Source organism: Garra rufa, chromosome 12 (genome assembly GCF_049309525.1).
Source record: "Garra rufa chromosome 12, GarRuf1.0, whole genome shotgun sequence".
NCBI lineage: Eukaryota > Metazoa > Chordata > Actinopteri > Cypriniformes > Cyprinidae > Garra > Garra rufa.
The window spans coordinates 31,887,105-31,913,197 of record NC_133372.1 but is presented as its reverse complement, the minus strand read 5'-3'; the positions used below and the strand labels follow the sequence as shown (position 1 = coordinate 31,913,197).

Here is a 26,093-nt window from a genome sequence, read left to right as displayed (position 1 = left end):
AACTGGGTCTAAGCAGTGTTCGTGACACCATCTAACAAACAGGTTCCACTTAAGGCCATAAAGTTTCCTCGTAGAGGGAGCTCTGGATTGGAGAAGGGTCTCAACAACCTCAGTTGAGAGACCAGCTCCTATGAGTTGCGCCCCCTCAGGGGCCACACCCATAACTTCCACTTCTCTGGGTGGGGGTGGCAGATCGCGCCCCCAGCCTGAGAGAGGAGATCCTTCCTGACGGGAATCTCCCATGGAGAGCCGTCGAGGAGGGTGATTAGGTCCGAGAACCATACTCGGGCCGGCCAGTACGGGGCTACTAGCAACAGCCGCACTTGAAACCGGCGTACTCTTTCCAGAACTCCCGGGAGCAGAGCGATCGGGGGAAAGGCGTACAGACGAAGCCTCGGCTACGTCTGTACCATAGCATCCAGTCCGAGAGGAGCTGGAGGAGCTAGAGAGTACCAGAGGGGACATTGCGATGTCTCTCGAGTCGCGAAGAGGTCCACCTGAGCCTGGCCAAACACTCTCCAAATCTGCTTCACTACTTCTGGGTGAAGCATCCATTCCCCGGGCCTCAGCGCCTGTCTCGACAGGACGTCTGCTCCCACATTCAGATGTCCAGGAATATGGACTGCTCTCAGGGAGAGAAGTTTTCCTTGAGACCATAGGAGGATCCGGTACGCCAGCTTGTATAAGGGGCGTGAGCGGAGACCTCCTTGGTGGTTTATGTAATAAACTACCGCAGTGCTGTCTGTACGGACCAGCACGTGATGGTTTCTCAGGTCTGGAAGGAAACACTTCAGGGCCTGGAATACTGCCAGCATCTCTAGGCAATTTATGTGCCAGGAGAGATGGTGATCGCTCCACAGGCCTTGGGCTGAGGGGTCACTCATGACCGCCCCCCAACCGGTGAGGGATGCATCTGTTGCTAGCGAGACGCGGCGACAAGGAGCCCCTAATACCGGACCCTGAGAGAGGAACCAGGGTTTCTTCCACATGGCCAAGGCACGTAGGCAGCGCCGCGTGACCTTGATCTTGCGGAACGGGTTTCCCCTCGGGGAGAACCCCCTGGTTTTGAGCCACCACTGCAGTGGTCTCATGTGCAGCAGTCCAAAAGGTATCACGTTGGATGCAGCTGCCATAAGACCTAACAGTACTTGGAACTGTTTGACAGTGAGTGACAGGCCTAGCTTGACCGCATTTACTGCAGTAAGGATCGACTCGATCCGAGCAGGTGACATTCGTGCCTGCATCGTGGTCGAATCCCAAATTACACCTAGATAAGAGGTTCTCTGTAATGGAGAAAGCACACTTTTCTTGGCGTTGAGTCTCAACCCCAACTATTACATGTGAGCGAGAACAACACCTCGATGTTGAACCGCTAACTGCTCCGAGCTGGCCAGGATCAGCCAGTCGTCTATTTAGTTGACTATGCGGATGCCCTGGAGTCGCAGAGGAGCCAGAGCAGCATCCACACACTTTGTAAAAGTTCGGGGTGAGAGAGCTAGGCCAAAAGGAAGCACTGTATTGGTAAGCTCCGCCCCTGAAAGCGAACCTGAGAAACTTCCTGTGCTGAGGAAGGATGGAGACGTGAAAATAAGCTTCTTTTAGATCTATCGTGACAAACCAGTCCTCGGACCTGATTTGTGACACGACATGCTTGACAGTTAGCATTCTGAAATTCAGTTTCCTGACTGAGCGGTTCAGTTGTCTGAGATCTAAGATGGGCCGAAGCCCTCCATCCTTCTTGGGAACAATGAAGTACCGGCTGTAGAACCCGGACTCTCTGTCTTGTGGAGGGACCACCTCGATGGCCTCCGTCCTGAGAAGAGTTTCTACTTCCTGTTCCATTACCAGACCCTGCTCGGGGCTCACCAGAGTTGGGAATACCCCGCTGAAAGGCGGCGGCTTGGCGCCGAACTGAATGCAGTAACCTTTCTCTACAGTGCGCAGGACCCACATAGAAACGTTCGGCAGTAGTTTCCACGCTGCCAGAAATTCTACTAAGGGAACCAGCCTCTCGAGACTGGTTTCTGGATTTATTTGAGGAACTAATTCGGAGACCTGTAACAGCGTACTGGCAGGATGCTCCTGAACAAGCTTCTCTGAAGACCCCCGTGGGGGTTGCGAACTCTCCAGGGCCGCTACGTTTCCGGGCGGGACAGCTAGAGAATGATGTTCGCGGGAGATTGCCGCGCCCTGTAACACTGGCAGGGTTAGCTGACAGATCTCCTGAGGGCCCCGAGGGGGCTTGGTGACCATAAACTGTGGTGCAACGCAAGCCCCCTCGAGAGGGGCTGCCCTCATCGGCCCTGAGACACAACCGTCAGGGCCGTTTAGCCGAGGACCTCTTTGATTGGAGGACGACCCTCAGGTCGGGCCTCTTCTTAGAGGCCCCCGGCTTAGAGCGTTGCTGACCCCGCCCTCTAGGCCTGGCCGGAGGAGCACAGGCGGCAACGCTCTGTTTCTGTGCCTCCCTGTACGAGGAGCTCGTACACGGCTGAGGCTGCTCCCGTCTAGCAGCCTCAGAGAAGTAAACGCGGCGAGGAAGATATGTCTTGAACGCCGCCGCCTGCTTACGGGCCTCCTGGTGCCTGGCGACAACTGTGTCGACCGAGGCACCGAAGAGGCCGGAGGGATGCAGGGGGGCGTCCAGGAGTGTGACCCTGTCTTTCTCTTTTAGCTCAGACAGGGTCAGCCAAAGATGCCTCTCCGCGACCACCAGGGCTGCCATAGACCGCCCCACAGCGCGGGCGGTCTCCTTGGTGGCGCGGAGAGCAAGGTCAGCCGTACGGCGCATATCTGTTATATTTACTTCCTCGCCCTCGCTAAACTCCTTCAGCAGGTCGGCTTGGTAAGCTTGTAAAATTGCCATTGTGTGTAGGCAAATACGCCTTGCCCATCAAGTTAGATGTTAACTTCAGCGGCTTGGTGGGCAAGGACGGAGCCTTCAAGGACGATGCCGAACCGGGTGACAGATAGCCAGCCAGCGTCTGTTCTACCCGTGGCATCGCCTTGTATCCGCACTCCTCCGCACCCCCCACATTTCCATAGTTTCCTGCGGGGTTATAAAGGCGGAAATAGTACGGCTTCTCCCACGATCTAGAGAGTTCTTTATGGAGATCGGGGAAGAAGGGAAGGCTCCGTTTGGGGGGTGCTGACTTTGTCCGCAGGAAGCGTTCATCTAGTCTGCTTCGCTGCGGCTCATGTTGTTGCTCAGCGGGCCAGGAGATGTTTAATTTGGCTACCGCGCTAGTCAGCACCTCCACGAGCTCCTCGTAGTGAGGCGAACGGGGGGGGGGCAGTTGGGGTTGTTCAGGGCTCTCCACATCAACCTCCTCGGAGGAAGATAGAAGAAGCCCCGCGACCTCCTCTTGGGGGGAAGAAACCGCAGTGCGGGCTTCCACATCCAAAAGAAGATCGCTCGAACCGCTGAGTGAGGGAGGAGATAGGGGGTTACCCGTCTCCATGCCCTCCAGCAGATCGAGCTGCGAGCCCCACGAGTGCAGCTGCCGCTCCGCCTCGGCGGAAGCGGGGCCAGACCCGCGGGGCGCGCTGGTGAAAGCCCCCTCCTCGAAGAGGGCTTTCCGGGAACGGAGCACCCGCAGCGGAAGACGCTCACACTGCGGGCAGTCAGCCTTTTCGAGGGCTGACTGTGCGTGCTCCGCTCCCAAGCAAACCACGCATAGACTGTGTGTATCCCCACCAACAATAAAGCGTTGGCAGGGAGGGACACACTGTCTATGCGGGCGCTGAACCGCCATAAAACTTTTCCCCTTGGTTGTTTTCATAACTGCTCAAATAAAAGGTGTGCAAACTGGCACGAAAAAACAGCAGTATGAACGTTAGACAGACAGACACAGTTAGCGCTCTCGCTGAATGACAAAAGCTGCCGCTGGCTTCAAACGCACGTGCTTTATACTTCCTGGTCGCTGACGTCACCGCACCTGTGACGTCACTCCCGTCGTTTGATTGGTTGTAGACATGATTCAGAGTGCTGCCCGCCAATGGCGTTCCCCATAGCGTTCCATGGCGCGGCTCGAGTTCCCGGAAGGGAACTGTAATATAGTGAAATATTATTGCAATTTAAAAAAGTGGTTTTCTATTTTAATGTACTTAAAATAGAATTTATTCCTGTGATGCAATGCTGAATTTTCAGCATCATTACTCCAGTCTTCAGTGTCACATGATCCTTCAGAAATCATTCTAAAATGCTGATTTATTATGAATGTTGAAAACAGTTGTGCTGCTTAATAGTGCTTTTGGAAAATGCGTTACTTCTTTCAGGATTCTTTGATGAATAAAACGCTTAAAAGAACAGCATTTATTTAAAATAGAAATCTTTTGTAACAATATACACCACCGTTTAAAGTTTGAGGTGAGCAGTTTTTTCTTTATCTTTCTTTCTTGGAAAAAAAATTAATACTTTCATTCAGCAAGGATTAAGTTAAATTGATAAAAAGTGATAGCAAGGACTTATATTGTTTGAAAAGATTTCGATTTTGAATAAATGCTGTTCTTTTGAACTTTTTATTAATCCAATAATATTATCAATATCAAATAGTAGCACTTCTTATATAAAAACACATAATGCACACAAATATTACATACTATATAAATGCAAACAGTACATTTTAATAATATTGTTTATGTTTTTAATATCCCAGAAAGATTCCTTAGAATTTGGGCAAAATTTGGAACCACCTTCACAACGGGAGTGTGCTTTAAAAGGCTGTTTATGCTGGGTTTTGAAACAGAGCTTTTGTGTCCCGCTACTCACTGCAGCTGGAGAGGTTCTGTAGCCTTTCGGGCAAACTGAGTCACTCCTCATTCTGGAATAACAACATCAGAGCAAAGACACACATACTGAGAACAGTCTCTCCCTCTCTCTCTTTCTGCGAGCAGTCGCTGTAGTGTGTCAAAAGCAATGGGTTTGTGGCTACCTGGGTCTACCCTGTTCCTTGTTAAATGATGCATGCGCCCCTACAATATCTGTCTATGTGTCTGGGTGTATATGTGTGTGTCGGTGTTTGTCTGGAGGCAAGATCCAAGAAAAAGTAAACCAAAGGGAGGGTGAAGACCTGGAGTGTGTGCAGAAAAAGTTGCAATTCAAACAGAATACTGAATGTTGGCATTCTAGTTATTAGAACATCCAACAATGCGCTGTTAAATAAAGCATGCGCATCCACAGCGGAAACGACAGATGACATACATCCTGTCAGCCGTATACAGGACATCCTAATGAATAAATAGCATACCTAATGCCACTCGGGCTGCTGAGGCATCGTAGTTGATCCAGAAAGAGACCCAGGACAGGATGGTGATCAGGATGGAGGGCATGTAGGTCTGCAGGATGAAGTAGCCGATGTTTCTTTTTAGCTTGAAGCTCAAAGATAGTCGAGGATAGGCACCTGTTAAAGAAATAAGAAAGATAGTTAAAGAAACAAATGAAAAAAAGGTGGAGAAGCAAAGACTGCAAGGAAAGGAAGTAAACAGGGAGACACGCGAAAGAGAAAAGATGGATATTTATTATAAAAAGGCTTCGGAAAAATTCTTTACATTTTACAACAGTAGCATTGGCAGCAGGGTAGCTTTTGTTGCTATGGCAACTGGCAAGCGTGGTGTGGCCGGGCGGGGAACAGCACGACAAGACAAGACTTTTAGTTGGGCCCCGGAGGGTGAGTTTATTGAACAGACTTAAGTGAAACGGTGAAGTGGCAGGTGAATGTGCGTCGGTGCTCCGTGAGAGGTGAAGTCCTTGTCGTGCAGAATTCCCCAGGAAGGTGCAAGCAAACGGGTAGGTGCTTGAAGGTGAGTTCGCGGTGGTGGCGGTGTCCAGAAGTGACGGTGGCCAATCGTTCACGGCGAATCTGTAGGGGGAAATGAGAGCAGAGAGCAGGTAAGCTTCAACCTCATCGGAGATAGTTTCTCAGTGATCTGTGGTGAGCAACCGGCTTTTGTAGGGGCGGCGTCCGTGAACGATTGGTCCGTGGTGATGAGGTCCAGGTGTTTGGCGTGAGTTGCCAGGGCGACGCTGATTGTGCCTCGGGACTCCCGCCACACTCCCCCCCCCAAGCGACGTCCTGGTCCTGGTGGCAGAAACAAAAGGGGAGACAGGGGGTGGGAGGGGAATGACCCCTGACAGACCTGCATACGCTGCCCAAGACCGAGAGAGTCCGTCAGCGTTGGAGTTGCTGGATCCGGCCCGGTGGCGCACATCGAAGTGGAAGTCCTGGAGCGAGAGGAACCACCTCGTGACCCGGGCGTTAGTGTCTTTGGCCCGGGCCATCCACTGTAGCGGTGCATGATCTGTAAACAGTGTAAAATGTCGACCTAATAAATAGTACCTCAGCTCCAGGACTGCCCACTTGATGGCGAGAGCTTCTTTTTCTACCGCGGCGTAGTTGCGCTCGGCCTTGGACAGCTTCCGGCTGATGTACACAATCGGATGCTCCTCTCCCTCCTGGACCTGGGAGAGCACGGCCCCCAATCCCGTGTCGGAGGCATCCGTTTGGAGCAGGAAGGGACAGTTGAAGTCTGGGGCACGCAGGACGGGCTCGGTGGTCAGGGCCTCCTTGATGCGCCGGAAGGCCTCCTCGGTTTCCCCAGACCAACGGATCCGCTCTGGCTGTCCCTTCCTGGTCAGGTCTGTCAGAGGGGCGGCTATAGAGGAAAAGCCGGGGATAAAGCACCGATAATAACCCGCCAACCCCAAGAAGGCACGTACCTGCGACTTGGTGGATGGCTTAGGGGCATCCATAATGGCTTTGACCTTGTCCTCCTGAGGCCGGATGAGTCCTCTTCCCACTTTGAAGCCGAGGTACCTGCCTTCGTTCATGGCTAGGTGGCATTTGCGGGGGTTGGCGGTTAGTCCAGCCCGGCGAAGCTCCAACAGCACCCTGCGCAGCCGCTCCAGGTGGTCTTCCCACGCCTCCGAGTGGATGACCACGTCGTCGAGGTACGCTGCGGCATAGGCCTGATGGGGACGGAGGATTACATCCATTAGTCGTTGAAAGGTGGCGGGGGCCCCATGCAGGCCAAAGGGGAGAACCCGGTACTGCCAGTGCCCCGAGGGCGTCGAGAAGGCCGTTTTGGGCTTGGCGTCGGCCGAGAGGGGGACTTGCCAGTAGCCTTTGGTGAGGTCGAGTGTTGTGATGTACCGAGCCCTCCCCAACCGTTCCAGGAGCTCATCCACTCGGGGCATGGGGTAGCTGTCAAAGTCGGAGATGTCGTTTAGGCGTCGGTAGTCATTACAGAACCTCAGGGTGCCGTCGGGCTTCGGGACCAGGACAATCGGGCTGGACCACGGGCTCCGTGATGGTTCTATTACCCCCAGCTTGAGCATCTTTTGGACTTCCGCCTCTATAGCCTGCCGGCGGGCCTCTGGGACTCGGTAGGGCCGTTGCCGGACGAGGACGCCCGGAGGGGTGCAGATGTCGTGGCTTAGGACATTAGTCTGGCCGGGGCTGTCGGAGAAGACGTCCAGGAACTGACCGACCAGGTGCCGCAGCTCCGTCTTCTGTGTGGCTGACAGGTTGGGATTGACATCTACAACCGCGGGATCTTGGGAGGCGAGGGCGGCGAGCTGGTCCCGGTCCCCGATCCACTTCTTCAACAGGTTAACGTGATATAATTGGTTTACTCTTCTTCGGCCGGGTTGTCTTACCCGGTAGTTAACTGGGCCCACTCGCTCCTCAACCGTGTAGGGCCCCTGCCACTGGGCCAAGAACTTGCAGGCTGCGTTGGGGACCAGGACCATCACCCTATCTCCAGGTTGGAACTCCCGCGGTTGGGCCGCCCGGTTGTAGAGACGTTGCTGGGCCTGTTGGGATTTCACCAGGTGTTCCCGGACTAACGGCATGACCCGGTCGATCTTCTCCCGCATGTCTCGGACGTGCTCGACGACGGTCCGGTAGACTGCCGGCTGCTGCTCCCAGGCTTCTCGGGCTACGTCGAGGAGGCCACGGGGTTGCCGGCCGAAGAGGAGTTCGAAGGGAGTGAACCCTGTGGAGGCCTGTGGTACCTCCCGGATGCCGAACAGCACATAAGGCAAGAGCAGATCCCAGTCCTTTTTGTCTTCGGCGGCCACCCGTCGCAACATCTGTTTTAAGGTCTGGTTGAACCTCTCGACGAGCCCGTCGGTCTGGGGGTGGTAGACCGAGGTCCTCACTTGCTTTACCTTCAGCAGCCGGCAGAGGTCAGCCATTAGCCGGGACATAAAGGGGGTTCCCTGGTCGGTCAGTATCTCCGACGGTAGACCCACCCGGCTGGAGAGCAGGAACAGCTCGCGAGCGATGGCTTTGGCGGTGGCTTGGCGGAGGGGGACTGCTTCTGGGTACCGGGTGGCGTAGTCCACGATAACGAGGATGTGCTCGTGTCCCCGGCCAGACCTCGGCAACGGCCCCACGATGTCCATCCCGATTCGCTCAAAGGGCACCCCGATGATGGGTAATGGAATCAGCGGGCTGGGGGGAGGTTTTCTGGGTGACGTGCGCTGGCACGTAGGGCAGGCCTGGCAAAACCTCCTGACCTCGGCCTCCAGGCCGGGCCAGTGGAATCGATCCCGAATCCGTTGCGTCGTGTTTTGGGCTCCCAGGTGACCAGCCATGGGGTGCGAATGTGCCAACTCTAGGACCAGCTCCGTCTTGGTCTTTGGGACGACCAGCAGGTGTTTGACCTCCCCCCGTCGCTCCGCGACGCAGTATAGCAGACCGTTCTGGACGACGAAATATGGGAGAGGGTGAGGTGCCGGGAGGACTTCCTTTCCCTCCAGGATGCGGACCTGTCGCCAACAGTGCTTCAGCCGGTCGTCCTCCTTCTGGGCGCGGCCAAAGTCTCCCCCGCCCGTAACCTGCCGGAAGACATCATGGAAGAGGTTAGTATTACGGGAGGGGGACTCACCATCTCTCCCACTGTCGGTTGTCAACAGGTTGGTATGGCCTCGAGATCCCCGCGACGGCGGCCGATGCTGGTGGTGCCGAGGACGAGGGGACCGGGCAGCTTCGGCGAGGGCAGCCTCCAACCCCGGCCAGTCGCGCCCCAACAGCAATGGGACCGGCAGGTCGCTTACGACTCCGACTTCCAGGGTCCAGGCTTTTCCATCCCTACGAAAGGTAAGTAGACTTGTAGGTACCTGACGGGTGTCACCGTGGACACACGTGATAGGCATCGTTGACTTGGGGGCTGGCCGGGGTTCTAGGGGTCCGGGCCTGGCGAGGGAGACTGAACTTCCGGAGTCGAGGAGGGCCCGATACCGTCGTCCTCGAATCATGACGAAGGTCGTGGGGGCTCCTGGTGGCGTTTCCCGGTGCACCACGCAGCCGGTCATCCAGGCTTTGGGGGTCGGTGATGGTGGATCGGTGGGCATTGGCTCGTCGCGGGGACTGGGCGGTCTGTATACTGCGCGGGGGTGCGCCTCTGGCGTGCGTCGCTCCTGGTTCACCCTCCGGGGGAAAGGCGGCGCTCGCTCCCCGGCCTCCCGGTGGAAGGCTGCGTCCGCCAGCTCCACGGCGTCAACCAGCTCGGCTAGAGTTCTTGGACCCTTCATCCCGGCCGCCTGCTTCATTGAACGCGGTAGCGCTCTCAGCACCCGGTCGACTACTACTTTCTCGACTACCTGGGCCGGAGATGGCGAGTTCTCTAGTAACCAATGCTCTGCTAACCGCATCAGATCGGCTATTTGAGCGCGAATTGGCAACCGTGCTTTAAACTCCCAGTCATGAAAACGCTGTGCAGCCGCAACGGCTGAAAGCCCCAAACGCCCTAAAATTTCTCTCTTTAATTCACTATAGTTATTTTGTGCTGCTGCTGGCAATGAAAAATACGCCCGTTGGGCCTCACCAGAAAGCAGCGGTGCCAATATCTCCGCCCAAATTCCTCTCGCCCAACCCTCTGTGCGAGCGACAGACTCAAACATTTTGAGGTAAGCCTCAATATCATCATCTGCGGTCAGTTTAGGTAGTAGTCGAGCGGCGGCGGCGCGGGGGTCCGGCAGCGGGACGGTGTGAGCAGCCGGGGCACGTAGTTCTGCCAAATATCCTTGAATCTGTCCATGTTGCTCCGTCAACAGTTCAAAGCATTGCTGCTGGCGGACGCTAACCTCGGTGAGTTGTTTGACCAGTTCTTCCATGATCTCGGGGAGCGGCGCGCCCTGAAAAAAACAGAACCGGAAGTGAATGGGGGCAAGATGGCGGTGTAAACAAACAGTGAGTCTTGCTCGTCGGTGTTCTCAGGCCCGGAAACTTGCCCGCATTCTCCACCACCTTGTGGCCGGGCGGGGAACAGCACGACAAGACAAGACTTTTAGTTGGGCCCCGGAGGGTGAGTTTATTGAACAGACTTAAGTGAAACGGTGAAGTGGCAGGTGAATGTGCGTCGGTGCTCCGTGAGAGGTGAAGTCCTTGTCGTGCAGAATTCCCCAGGAAGGTGCAAGCAAACGGGTAGGTGCTTGAAGGTGAGTTCGCGGTGGTGGCGGTGTCCAGAAGTGACGGTGGCCAATCGTTCACGGCGAATCTGTAGGGGGAAATGAGAGCAGAGAGCAGGTAAGCTTCAACCTCATCGGAGATAGTTTCTCAGTGATCTGTGGTGAGCAACCGGCTTTTGTAGGGGCGGCGTCCGTGAACGATTGGTCCGTGGTGATGAGGTCCAGGTGTTTGGCGTGAGTTGCCAGGGCGACGCTGATTGTGCCTCGGGACTCCCGCCACAGTGGACAAAAAAATCTGTGATTTGTTGTAGCTTAGCCTTGAGCACAAACACCACAGTGTGAAAGGAGACAAGAAAAGAGAATGAAATAGTCAGTAAACATTAAATGTTAAAGCCCCCTATGAAATCAAAACTAGACTTTATGGCTTGTAGGCCATGTCTATTAGTTTGAGGCCATTTATTTGCTAGAAAAAATACAAATACATAATACAAATTGAAAATGTACAGGAAATTAGACCAAAAACATACTCAATGAGAACAGAGATTTTTCAATCAAATTGCTCTATAAATAGATAATGTCCCACCCTCTACTGCAAAATATCATCCTTTTTTAAATGGAAATATGTCAACACAGTAGTGTCAGAAATTCACTTAATTGGCTGTTTTTTTTTTCCTCGGAGGGTCTATTTACACTAAGTGCAAATAGCCCACCTAGTTGGCAGAGGTTAGTTACACTAACTCCGCCCAACAATGTGTGGTTGGACTAGACAACATTACAAAAGACGCCTGCTAGTTCACTTCCAGAACACAAACTTTCAGATAATGTACTTACCCCATTGTCATCCAAAATGTTCACGCCTTATTTTCTTCAGTCGTAAAGAAATTATGTTTTTTGAGAAAAACATTTTAGGAATTATCTCCATATAGTGGACTTCAATGGTGCCTGTGAGTTTAAACTTCCAAAATGCAGTTTCAATGCAGCTTCAAAGGGCTCTAAACAATCCCAGCCAAGGAATAAGAGTCTTACCTAGCAAAATGATCTGTTATTAAAAAAAAAAAAAATTCTTAATTTATATACTTTTTAACCTTAAATGCTCGTCTTGTTTAGCTCTGCCATGAGCATTCATACTCGGTGTAATCCGGGTCAATACAGTTAGGCTATGTCGGAAAACTCCCATCTCATTTTCCTTTTTAAACTTTAAAACCATAAAATTGCTGCAGAAGTACCGACCCAGTGTTTACAAAGTAAACCTGCAAAGAAAGAGTTTTTCGACATACCCTAACTGTATTGACCCGGATTACACAGCGTACACATGCGCATGGCAGAGCTAAACAAGATGAGCATTTGAACTTAAAAAGTATATACATTTTTTTTTTTTTTTTTAGAAAATGACATTGTTTTGCTAGATAAGACCCTTATTTCTCGGTTTTGGTTGTTTAGAGCCCTTTAAAGCTGCATTTAAACTGCATTTGGGAAGTTCAAACTTGGGGGCACCATTGAAGTCCACTATATTAAGATAATTTCTGAAATGTTTTCCTCAAAAAACATAATTTCTTTACGACTGAAGAAAGAAAGGCATGAACATCTTGGATGACAACGGGGAAAGTACATCATCTGTATTTTTTTTTTCTATAAGTGAATTAATGCTTTGATGCTGAACTCATTCTTCTCCCTTTTTACATCACATATCAGATAAGTAAGGCATTTATTTCCAATAAAATAAAGAAAATAATCGAAAAGTGGAAAATATAGAGCCTCACGGGTGTTTACTAGTTAGGGTTAGGGGTAAGTGTAGGGAGGGCTTTATTGTCCAAATAAGGCAGCATCCATTTAATAATTTTAATAAAAATTACAATTTACGCTTAATACGTTATTGCATACTGTTTTGTACTACAATACTGAGGTGCAATTGTCTTCCAAAAATTGCACTAAGTAGCATAAATGGCATCTAACTAATATTATCACAAAGAAAATACTGCTATTTTTATGTAGTGTAAATAGAATCCATTGCTATTTGCACTTAGTGATAGATGCTATTTGCACCTAAAATTGCATCTATAACTATTTCATTTCATTTAAATAATGAATTCATCAATTCATAAACACAAATTTACTTTTACTCATACTGAAAAAATTACAATCAGCAACAACAACAAAACTCCTCTCCACTCCACTCCTCACAAAGGCAAAAATTTCTCTTGTAAGAAATATACTAAAAATTTGGCCACATTTACCACTGTTCTGCAGAAAAAAAATACAGTAATTTCAATAGGAACCCACATAATTAGGAATTTTATGTAATTTCACAGTTAACTCTAACCCTAACCGAACACCACCCCCAACCCTAATGTGATTCAACAAATTTATCAAAAATATCTTAATGTGTGTCCTGAAGATAAATGAAGGTCTTATAGGTTTGGAACGTCATGAGACTGAGTAATTAATGACAAAATTTTCTCACATTTTTTCAGACAAAAGAACAAAAGTTAAAATAAAGACATCACACCTTATAATACCGAAATGATGCAAAAATACACAAATGATCTTACACTTAACCATGCGGCTTATGTGATGAGAAATCTCTGCTTAGCTATTTATGGAGGTGAAAAAAGCAACTAACAAGCATTCAGCCTGGATACACATACACACCCAAACATGCACACAACCTATGAACAAAATCACACATCCTACACACATATAACACAACCTACAGATGCACATTATGCAACCTGTACACACATCACAGTCTATAAAAACATGCTATGTAACCTACGTGATGAACTTAAGCTACCTACACATACTTTAGACTAATTACTTATACCTCACAAAATCTTCCCACACAAATAACGTAAGACACAAAGATACGTAGAGACACATACATCTATGTAACACTCCCCTCATCTTCTATTGGTCAAAGAAACAGATAGTCCCACCTCTAAATTCAAACCATTGGCTGAGTTAGTGTTGTTAGGGATCATGTTTTGGCTTCTACACACAATATGGACTCAAAAATTGATAATATTATAAATATATAAACATAACATAAAGCTTATCATGGCATCAGCAATATAGTCACATCCTCCTCAATCACAACCTCATGATTCCCATAATCCTTTTCACCATGTGCAGAAGATAGCCAGTCTCTTTCTATGTGTCATTAATTCAGAATGGGGAATAATCATTACAGCGCTGCCTCTATGAATGCCTTAGTTTTAGAAGAGAATAATTTATGCAGTGGGTCTTCTACCTCATGAATATGTGATGGCTTGTATCAAGTGGCTGTTTTTTCCCCTCTCTCTGACTCCATCTCTCACTTTCTCCCTTTTCCATCTCTGCTCTTTTCTTTAGAAGCTTGAGGAAATAGAGTGGTAATTGCTCCTCTATTATTTCTGGTCTGTTTTATCACGAGGAGGAAAAATATCTGATGCACAGGCCCCAATTAGGCAGCTTTTCAAATAAGTAGTACATGGGAATATCATTCTCGGGAGAATGTGGCCAGAAAACAGGACAACCAGAAAAAAATGTGTTACAAAAAAAAAGACATGATCAGTAGAAATCATCACTTTTCTGCATTGTAAATACATTTTTTTGCAGACTTCATTCCAGGGATTTTTTTGGTAATAAACTTCTTGCAGCCTTGCACCCTGACCCATGTTTCAGAACTAAGCTATATACTTCATCACAGGCGTAATTACATGACTAGCAAATTACACTCTTAAGACAACATATTTTACTATTTTAATATTCAATCAATTTTATTGTTATTGCCTCTGTAACAAGAACTGTAACAACTTATTTGAGGACCCCTTCAATGACTTTCCTCGTGCAAACTTTTGTGCTAAACCCTGTCTAGCACAAATAAAAAATAAATTTTAAGACTACAATTCACTGATACACTAAGTTCACTTTTTGGATTCAGCTTGTAGACATTTTACATAAGATTTTAAGCACAAGTGAATCAACTAAATATAGAAGTGCAGCTTTGCAAAAAAAAAAAAAATTTTAAGACTACAATTCACTGATACACTAAGTTCACTTTTTGGATTCAGCTTGTAGACATTTTACATAAGATTTTAAGCACAAGTGAATCAACTAAATATAGAAGTGCAGCTTTGCAAAAAAAAATAATAATAATAATAATATTTAAAACGGGTAAGTAAATTTTTTCAGGATTTTTTGATGAATGGAAAGATCCAAAAATCAGCATTTATCTGAATTAGAAAGCTTTTGTAACATTATACATGTACCATTCAAAAGCTTGGAGTGAGTATGTTTTTTATATTTTTTGGGAAAGAAATTATAGAACTTAATACTTTTATATAGCAAGGATACTTTAAATTGATCAAGAGTGATGATAAAGACATTTATAATGTTAGAAAAGATTTCTCTTTCAAACTTCTGATTGACTTCTGAAGGACCATGGATGCTAAAAATTCAGCTTTAAGAACCAGGAATAAACTGCAATTTTAAAACATTTTCAAATAGAACACAGTTATTTTAAATAGAAACAAAAATATTCCAAAATGTGACTGTTTTTGCTGTACTTTGGTTCAAATAAATGCAGGTTTGGTGAGCAGAAAACATCATCAATAATCTTACTGTTCAAATACTTTTGCCTGATAGTGTATAATATTTATTTTTCACTTCATATGATTTATTTGGAATAAAGAGGCAGGAACAGTAGTGAAGTTTTAAAGTTTTAAACTGTTATTATATTACATTATAATATATGTGACCCTGGACCACAAAACCAGTCATAAGGTTAAATTTTACAAAACTGAGATGTATGCATCATATGAAAGCTCAATAAATAAGCTTTCTATTGATGTATGGTTTGTTAGGATAGGACAATATTTGGTCGAGATACATCTATTTGAAAATCTGGAATCTGAGGGTGCAAAAAAATCTAAATACTGAGAAAATCACTTTTAAAGTTGTCCAAATTGAGCTCTTAACAATGCATATTACTAATCAAAAATTAAATTTTGAAATGTTTGCAGTAGGAATTTTACAAAAAAATCTTCATGGAACATGATCTTTACTTAATTTCCTAATGATTTTTGGCATAAAAGAAAAAACAATAATTTTGACCCATACTATGTATTTTTGGCTGTTACGACAAATATACCCCAGCGACTTAAGACTGGTTTTGTGGTCCAGGGTCACATATTATATTATATAATATTTTATTATAAATAATGCTAAATAAGTGGGACTAAAAGTGAAGTCGAGTGAAAGTGCTGCAAAAAAGTATTTTATTTAGTCATTTATTTATTTTTGCTACTTTACCTGTGGAAAAGACAACATTTCTGGATACAAGTTTGTAGTCCACAATGGAGAACTGTGGGAGCTCGATACGTGACACACCAGTCACTGCGTTTTCTCCTCCCTTCCAGTAAAACTCGATGTCATCTGTTGTGTATCCATCTACAGGACAAACAGAAATCATATTCATTAAAGAGTCAACAACACATTACACTGTCAAAGTAAATATCAGATCACAAATCATGTTTTAGAGGGAGATCAACTGAGCTCACACAGCAATGCTTCATAGATTATAATGTATACATCCATGTAACTTTTAATTTTAAGAATTGTGGTTCCTTGAAATAGCATTTCTTTTCCATAATTAGTGTGTGGAACATATGCTGAAAAGTGAAAAAAGTCAGCACAAGTGCACTGTTAGCATAATCATGCATATGAGCATCTGTTTTGCACAAGTGTGGGGAGCTGTTAGGGGTCAGATTCCCCACTGTGACACAGACACACTCCATTTCATACCGGCACTGCCATGTTTGTAAACCATAATGAGCTAGGTGGTTTTATTAGGGTGCATATGAAACACTGTGTACAATTAAAGTTGGGTTATTTAGGGGAGTGATTACCATATTCTGTAAGTGAATTAACCTGCTAAAAATTTCAGGTAGTGACAACCGAATTGTCATTCAAATGTGTGTACTATGTACACTGCTAAACTGCACAAGTTGTTAAAGCAGTTATGTAATTAAAAGTAACAGTCCACAGAGAGTTGATTGTTTACATGCAATTAATGAGCATAAATAAAACACACTGCTTCTGTCAACAGTGTTTTACTACAGGTGCCATGCAAGATTCAATACCCTGCACAGTCTCTTGGAGTAATGTTCGTTTTGGGGATATTTGGAGTAAGAAAAAATATTACTATAGCTTTTTTTGATGTAATCAAAACAATAAAATGTTTCCCTTTCTGTGCTTTCAGTTAGCCTGCTAACTGATTAGCAAGCTAAGCTAATGCATTCAGTTCAGCCTGCTAAGAAGACATGTCCAGTAAAAGGTACTTCATAATTATGACATAAAAAGGTTTCATTTTGAGCAACATTACCATTCAAATGTTTAGGGTCAGTACTTTTTTTTTTTAGAGAAACATACTTTAGATTAGTAATTATGGATAACACTGATCAAAAGTGACAGTTAAGACATTTATAATGTTACAAAGATTCCTATTTTTAAATAAAATGCTATTCTTTTAGACTTTCAGAATCCTGAAAATATTGCGACTTTTTATCTCACAATTCAGATTTTTTTTTCTCAGAATTGCATGATATAAACAAAAAATTGAGTTATTAAGTGATAATTGTGAGATATAAATTTGCAATTCTGAGAAAATATTAGTCTTTTTCCCCCCTCAGAATCGTAGTTGCGAGTTTATACTTTATATATTCTTATATTCTGACTTTATAACTTACAGTTGTGGGCTTATATCTTTAATATATCTAATATATAAAATATATTTAAATTGTAGGTTTAAACTGAGAAAAAAGTCAGAATTGCAAATTTGTATCACGCAATTGAGAAAAAAAAACATCTGAACTGCAAAATATAAACTCGCAATTGCAAGAAAAAAGTCAGAATTGTGAGAAAAAGTCAGAATTATGAGTTTGCTTTGCGTAAGTGAGAAAGAAAGTCAGAATTGTGAGATACTGTATAAACTTGCAATGGCAAGAAAAAAAAATACAAGTCAGAACTGCGAGTTTCTGACTATATAACTCACAATTGTGGGTTGATATCTCACAATTCTGAGAAAAAGTCAGAATTGTGAGTGAAAAAAGTCAGAATTGTGAGATAGAAACATGCAATTGTGGGAAAAAAAGTCAGAATTGCGAGATATAAACTTACAACTAAGAGAAAAAAGTCAGAATTGCAAGGGAAAAATGTCAGAATTGCGAGATATAAACTTGCAAATTTAAGAAGAATGTCAGAATTGTGAGTTTGTATCATGCAATTGAGAAAAAACATCTGAATTGTGAGATATAAACTCACAATAGTGAGAAAAGAAGTCAGAACAGTGAGTTTCTGACTTTATAACACACAATTGTGGGTTTATATCTCGCAATTCTGACTTTTTCTTGTGATTCTAACTTTTTCTCAGAGTGAAAAAGAAAAAGTTAGAATTGTGAGATATAAATTTTGAGAAGAAAGTCAGAATTGCAGCTTAGGCTGGTAAAACCCCACCTTAAATCAGCCTAAGCTGGTTGGCTGGTTTTAGCTGGTTTAAGCTGAAAGTAGCTGGTTTTAGCTGGTCTCCCAGCTAGGCTAGGCTGGCCAAGTTGGTTTTAACTGGTTGTTCCAGCTGGTCTCTTAGTCTGACCAGCTAAGACCAGCCTGACCAGCAAAACAAGTGGTCAAACCCCTCTACAACAAGCCTGCTGGCCAGCTATGACCAAGTTCGAAAACCAACTAAAACCAACCAACCAGCTAGGCTGGTTTTAGCTGTTGTTTTTTTTCCATCTGTTTTTATCAGCAGGGATAAAAATAACTGTTTCTTGAGAACCACATCAGCTTATCAGAATGATTTCTGAAGGATCATGTGACACTGAATACTGGAATAATTGCAGCTGAAAATCTTTACCATCACAGGAATTATTCACATTTTAAAATATTGTCACAAATATTTCAAAATATTACTGTTTAGACTGTATGGATGAGACCAGAAGCCAGACCCATAAAATGAAAAAGGTAGATAATGAACTTCATTTTTTAAAAGGGTAACTATTTTTATTTTTGCCATCATTTTCGCTACTTCACCAGCACCAAACTAGTACTGACCAGTATAAACCAGCTTGGAACTGCATTGAAATGTATGCCGGTCTGTGCAGCAGGGTGTGTGTGTACGCCAGTGAGAAGAGAGAACACTTACAACTCTCGATCTCCAGAGTGCAGTTTTGCTCATCTAATGGATACCTTCTCAGATCCATCATGCAAGCAGCAGTGGTGGTGATTCTAGAAACAGAAACACACACACAGGTCACAGAAAAATCAAAGCCACAATTCTATACATCACAGATCTACAGTAGTATATAGTAGGTACCACACTTGCTAAACAACACTGCAAAGCTTGTGTGTCTCATTGTAAACAAGATAAGCAAGATGCCTTGAAAGTCTTTTGAACTAAATATAGCACAGAGTGTGCATATGTATGAGTGGACATGAACAAACACTACAGATCTAAAATATGAAAATGCAGTTTTTGTCCTAAAAATGTGGCTACTGAGTATGAGTAGCAGTATTGCAAGTTGCCAAACAAGCTCAAAGAAAGCCTACGTCATCCCACCTCATTCATCATCTCACACAGTTTGAGCTTCAACTAAAATATGATGACAAATGTTCTTTGTGAGTCAATATCAAAGAACATTTAAAGTAAGGCTTGGTTTCTCATTCAGGTAACAATACCATCCAGGTATTGATTTTTTCTTCCTGTTAACAGTTGAAACATCATAAGTGGAAGATCATGTTCAATCCTTATAATCTTATAGGGATGAATGCATGGCTGTGGTCAGGGGTACAATCAAGCGGGACTCACTAAAGTGCTCTATGGCAGGGGTTTTCAAAAAAAGGGTATACTAGTAGGTTATAATGGTTTAAAATTTCTTGCATTCATTTTTTTGCCCCAGGTTTTGTAAATTTAAGCTACAGCCCTGGAAAAACATCATTACATGAATTTCCATCAATGAAACTGGGCACTTTGAATCAAACTGGATTGTTTGAGAGTTAAAATATCTCCATCATGTATTCAATTAAACTGTTTTCTTGTTTTTATAGCTCCAGTTACATATTCAAGTAACAACATACTAAAGCAGTCACTTATTTATTGTTTTTGGTCACTGTATTACACACTCTCCCTGGATCTAAATTTAAGGATCCCCACAAATGAGCATTTTGACATATGAGCATATAACATTGGTTTGGAGTGGGTCGTTACTATGTTTCTGCGGTCTTTCCATCCTAGAGTGGGTAAATTAAAGAGGAAGCTCGGTGTCTTCATTCCATCTTCAGAGCCGTTTTAATGAGCGCACACTCAAATGCCTTACCATAAATATGCAGCTCTTCTTTCTTTAATGGCGTCCAGCTCGAGCAAACAAATAAAAGCCTTCCATCCACACTATCGCTTCGTCAAACTACAATATGTGCAGGGAACTCCCTTGATGAACTGTAAAATTATGTTGAATGGATTGCTGATGTTCCGTTCGAGTGAAAGGAGATAAATCATGAAAAGACGGAAATGGTTCAATAAACTTTATAAGCAGGAACCATACATTAGCATATGGCTGCATTAGTCCACAAGATCTCATTTGGAACAAAACGCAAAGCTAAATTAGGCTACGGTAACTGCCTCATAGAGCACTCCAGCTGGTACAGAGGATGAAGGCATACCCATGCTCTTCCGCGTGGGAACGAGCAAAGCAGCTCATTTAGGATCAGAGTCTGATAACACTAAAGGGCTTTAACAAGATAAAGGCACACATTAGCACTTATGCAATTTAGTAGGCAAGTGCACTGACCAAAATAGGGCACGCTCTCATGATGTGCGTCCACTGAAGCTATCAGACTCTTCCCACAGTTGAAAAGTCAAATACAAACAAATGATGTAAAAGGTAGGTTTCAATAAAAATATTTTTATCATCATTATTTTAAATATTTTTTTCATCCCAAAATAAAAATTCTCTCATTAATTACTCACCCTCATGTCGTTTCAAACATGTAAGACCTTTGTTCATTTTCAGAACACAAATTAAGTTATTTTTGATATAATCCAAGAGCTTTCTGACCCTGCATAAACAGCAACGCAACTGACACATTCAAGACCCAGAAGGTAGTAAATACATCATTCTTATGAAGCTGCAAAGAAAACAAAAAAATTCAGTTCAGTAGAGTACCACGATGTATGCGTGTAATGCTGCTGACGCAAGAGCTGGTGTTCTGATGTAGTACCTGGAAGCGCTGCGCCTTGTTTAGAAGCAGAAGAAGATGCACGCTGTACATAATGTGGTCTTTGTAAACATGTCTGAGGATTTTGACAGAGAGGATGACCAGCTTTATTTGGACCAGAACATACAGACGATGAACTAAGAAACATGGAAGTTCTACGTCAGAAAGCCTGCTTCCTGCGTCAAAAGCAGCACACATATGCGTCCATAGTACTCTTGTGAACACGCATCGATGACTGACATGGAAGCAAAGAAATTATTGAATGAAGTTGTTGTTTTTGTTTTCTTTGCACACAAAAAGTATTCTCATACGATTGAACCACTGATGTCTATTTTATCGATGTCCTTACTAACTTTCTGGGCCTTGAACCTCATAAAGCTCTCAGATTGCATCAAAAATATCTTAATTTGTGTTTTGAAGATGAATGAAGGCTGGAATGAGGTAAGGCTGAGCGATACGGCAAAAAATTTAAATCTCGATTTGTTCAGAAGGTTTGACCGATTCTCGATTTTTTGCTTGATTTTTAACTTGTCAACTTGTCACTGTAACTACAACATAATTCAAGTAATTTTTTCTTTATTAAACCTCTAGTTAAAGAAAATTCTATTCCAAGTGCACCACACATGAATTTGTCAACATGATGTAAATGTACATATATGTAGTTATACATATACCTTAGGAAATAACACAAGGAAAATGCTTTAAAAAATCTCAAGGTAATTCAAATTTAAAATGACTGAAAGTACAACACCAGTAGACTATTATTATCTTTAAATGTTCTGTAAAAACAATGAACAGCAGCCTTCAACCTGTCACCATCATGCAAACATGAAATATCAGACATACAGTAATTGTTCTTCACAGGTTTTTTATTCGATTGCGCTGCTTTTCCATAACATGTACACTTTGACTGTTGCACTCGCATCTATCGCAGCGTCTCATGCATGAAATGGCATTATAAAAATGTGGTGCTCAAGTTAAAAGAAGTTCATTCCTATCTCTTTTCCTATTCCACTGCCTGCATCACATCTTTGTCAACACAAAATTGCATTCTGTGTGAACGCGCAGAGTGACACACATAAGCGGTTAATCATGCGCTTGGATCCTTGTACAGTTATCCTTGGCATATTGTCAAAGTGTCTAATTCTAACGTTAATATTTATATTCTAAATCGTGATTCCTCGATTCCTAAAAAATTAAAATTGTAGCAAAACTATTCGAATTAAACTATAAAATTGGAAAAATCACCCAGCTCTACTTACAGGTTTGAAACAACATGAGGGTGACTAATTAATCACAGAATTTTTTATTTTTGTATGTTTATTTGACATGCTACTGCATATCTGTTAGTGATCAAGAGCTGATTAATCATTAGAAAAAGAAATTCACAGCAAAGACAAGTAATACTGGTTGGTTATAGGATCAGTTAATTCTCACCTTAATCCATAGAGAACTGTGCCATCCGGGTGCAGGCGGATCATACGGTTCTTCACTGTGACACCGTGGACAAAAGACTTCTTGTCATTTAGGAAATACGTGTCAGGAACCCAGAGCTGGTCTGCTACCCGGTTGTCTAAGGTGAGATTGAGAGGGATCCCAGAATATGCGAGCCGCTTGTCCCTCCAGTACTGCTGGAAATACATGGTCAGTGTGTAGTCCTGTAGAAAAATGAAAAAGAATGATTAGTTCATTTTATCAGACAAAATTATTATTTAAAAAAATCCACAGTATTTAGCAATAATATTTATATTACGATTCTTGACTTTTTTTTAAAGAAAATTTTGAGTTTAATAATTTAAAATAATTAAAATAATAATTTTTTCACTCAATATTTGTGTGCTTTTTGTATTCTTATGCTTACACATACCAATCTGTTTTATTTTATTTATCCATTGTTATTTATTCAAAACATAAACAATATTAAATATTGCCTATTTGTGTCCTCATATTTATTTTGATTTGTGCACTTTCTCTTCATGCATGTGGCACTGGTTAAAAAAACCCCACTTAGAACCATGTTATCATAAATGACTAAATAACTTCAAAGTGACCATCACATGTGCCCTTAGCCAACAGCCTTAAAGGCCTTTTGTGAATATATTCAGCTGCTCACTTTTGTTCTGGAACAACCCTTCAGGTTGTGTCCCCTTCTAGTGTCCTTGAAGGACTCAAAATGCTAACTCACCCTAGATTTGGTATCAAAGCTCACATGCTCTGTTTTTCCTAAAGGGTCAAAAGTGTCAAGGTCAAAAATAGAAATCCAAAGACTTTGGCCTTCAGCACACAGAATTTCTGTTGTCTGAGTGATATTTATAGAAGCGTCAAAGTTGGATTGAAAACAAGCTGCCTTAGGCCTACATTTTTCAAGCCTGTCTGCCACGAAGGCGCTGCGTGGCCGTCTCCGCGAGGCAGTCTGGTCTGTGCTGGACTGACTATAGATTTCCATTACACCGCCATAGTCTCAGTAGTCCACTCGACATCTGCTCGTAGAGCTATACTATATGACCTCTGCGATTCACAGTATAGAAATTCAATCAAACTAAAGCATTGGCATGATAGGCCTTATATTTGGGCCTCAATGAAGGGCCTCAATGAGAAAATTTATAGACCTTATTTGTCCCCAAGGCCAGAGCTGGTTGAAAATCCAGTAGGAAGCACAGATGTGTGATTTGTGCATCTGCTGAACTGCTGTATTAGGTACTCATGGGTAAAATGAAGACCTGACATGCTGTCCCCCACAATGTGCACAACCTGTTGATGTAATAAGAAGTAATTCACTTACAAACATATGTTAGAACGGGCTTCGGCCCCTGAGGCTGACTTCAGTGCGCTAGCAGATCTGTGAAAGCAGAGGCTGTGCAAGAGAGCGTGTAAGTGGAGTTCATTAGCTAACGAGATGAGGGGGGACGACATGACAGGGACACCTTCTTTATGATTACTAATGTCTGTGATTCCCCTCTCTCTCAGTCTTCTGTTCTTTCCATCCCTGTCCTTCCTCCTGCTTCTTATTTTCCTCCTTTCTCCATTCATCTCTTTTCTGTAAGGCTTTTGTTTTAATTAACCCCCTAAATGACACTGATGGATGCAGCCCTTTCTCACAGTACATTATACCCTATACATCAAAAGTGTAGATGCTAATTAGAATTAAAAATGCTTGATATACCAGTCAGTGTTGGGTAGTGTTAACACATTCAGTAGCTAACTTTTAAAGGGACAGTTCACCCAAAAATTAACATTCTGTCATCGTTTACTCACCTTCATATGTGACATGCATTGCTAAGAACTTTTTTTAACAACTTTACAGTAAATTTTCTCAATATTTAGATTTTTTGCACCCTCAGATTCCAGATTTTTAAATAGTTGTATCTAGGCCAAATATTGTCCTATCATAACAAACCACACATCATTGGAAAGCTTATTTATTTAGTTTTCAGATGATGTATAAATCCTAATTTTAAAAAAATCACCATATTTGTATGTGTGTGCTCCACAGAAGAAAAAAGTCATACAAGTGTGGCACAGTGTGAATAAATAATGAAATAATTTTCATTTTGAGTTGAAAAGTGATACAAATGGCAACAAAAAGTATATGTTTATATACCATTCAAAAAGTAAAAAATCAAAAGTCAAAAGAAATTAATACTTTTATTTAGCAAGTGTGTACTAAAAACATTGCTGCTCTTTAAAAGGTGCTGTATTTAATTTTTTGATTGTACCAAAACTACCAAAAGCTGAATAATTGACTTCAGTTCGTTGAATTCTATGAAAATAATGCATTATTTTCAACCCAGTCTCATAAAAATACATACCTCTGGGTACTTTTTAGCAGCACCGTTTTTACGTACCTTACTGCATGTTTTGTGGCAGTTTCAAAAAGAAATGTCCACTAAGTGGCGTGGTTCAATACGTGAACCCTGGCACGTATTTATTACATTGATATAGGTACGTATTGCTGTGTTTTTATTACGTTGCCTCAAGTAAGTATTTTGGCGGTTCAGGGTTCAAATATCAGGGGACTGATGCTAAAAGTTAATGCTCTATTGTGTTGGAAGTATGCCTTACACCAAACCCAACCGTAAACCTACCCGATAGTGTTAACAAATGCAAAACCAATATAAAAACACATTTGCTGACAGCATTTGAATCTTCCTTGTGTGTAGATTTGAACTCTTTTGTCGAACCGTAGTTACACAGGATTCAAACTGGAACTCTTTGCCTCTTATGTACATCTCCGTACTGCGTGAGCTACCAAACAAACCTACCGTCTATGACCCATAGATATGAAGCTTTTTTTTGGAAATTGCAGTGATAATGTACTCATTGGTACGTATTTCACGTCTCACGAAAAAGTGCCCCCAGTTACTTTTTTGTCATGAGACCAGGTAGATTATTTTCTAAGAATTCAACAGCCTATTGTCAATTATTCCTTACTTATTCTACTTTGAAAATGTGCATTCTGTGTCAGAATGTCCATGTATTTCCGCCCACTGCCAGTTTAACCAATAATATTTCAACACCCCGGGTTGTCAGTTGATGGAAAACACAACGCATTGAAGCCATTGAAGGCAGCAAACGAACTTGGTCGGAAATCACAGATTCTACCCGACTTAAAAGGCCTTGGCATCCATCTAAAAAGCTCTATGAGCAGAGGCATATTAAAGCATAGATAAATCAACTTGCAGTCTAAAGCTGCGCTCATTTCTGTTGTGTGTCCTCAATCTGGCAACCTGTGAGCGGGTGAAACAATATTTTGAATTTGGACCGCAGTACCCATTTCAACTGTCAGCTGGCAATATTATATACTGCACCTGTAAGTTGTCTATTCATCACAAAATCCTGAAAAAAATATTTCCACAAAAATGTTAAGTATCATAACTGTTTTCAACAATGATAATGATACGTGTTTACTGAGCACTAAATCAGCATATTATAATGATTTCTGAAGGATAATGTGATACAGAAGACTGGAGCAATGGCTACTAAAAAAAAAATCTACTTTGTCATCACAGGAATAAATTACATTTTAAAAATTATTAAAATAGAGAAATTTTTTTACTGTACTTCGTAGAAAAATAACGAATTCTAAAAAAAGGGCAACTTTCACAAAATAGCTTGTGTAACTAGCCAGAATATCTTTGCTATGTTTTCTATAAAGTAGCAGCTGGTAGCGTTTTCACAACAGTACACAAATATACTTAATAAATCTTAGGCTTTGCTAGAGATTATGCTAAGAATACAACTATTTTATATACAATATCATCATCAACATCTTGCACAGAGATATTTCAATCACAGCCATAATGCTTAGTTATGAATTAATATACAAAATCATGTACTGTATCATCACAGTCCATTGATCAAACATTAGCTACAGCACACAGTCATTAATTCACTATTTACTCCACTCCTAGATGCTTGGTTTCACAAGACAGAT

The 26,093-nt window shown here is 43.2% G+C and overlaps 1 protein-coding gene across 4 annotated transcripts in view; it reads right to left on the bottom strand.

Moving 5' to 3' along the window:
* The window catches only part of gabrb3 (gamma-aminobutyric acid type A receptor subunit beta3), a 97,000-nt gene that overhangs the window by 16,803 nt on the left and 54,104 nt on the right, over positions 1–26,093 (bottom strand). For 2 of the 4 annotated variants that reach the window (XM_073851305.1, XM_073851306.1), the window contains 4 exons: positions 22,097–22,317; positions 18,591–18,673; positions 15,704–15,841; positions 5,250–5,402 (listed from right to left, as the gene is read on the bottom strand). In XM_073851305.1, the coding sequence (XP_073707406.1) occupies positions 5,250–5,402; positions 15,704–15,841; positions 18,591–18,673; positions 22,097–22,317 (595 nt within the window). Of the gene's footprint in view, positions 1–5,249; positions 5,403–8,892; positions 10,728–15,703; positions 15,842–18,590; positions 18,674–22,096; positions 22,318–26,093 lie in introns of those variants that run through there. The other 2 variants (XM_073851303.1, XM_073851304.1) reach the window with 1 other exon arrangement.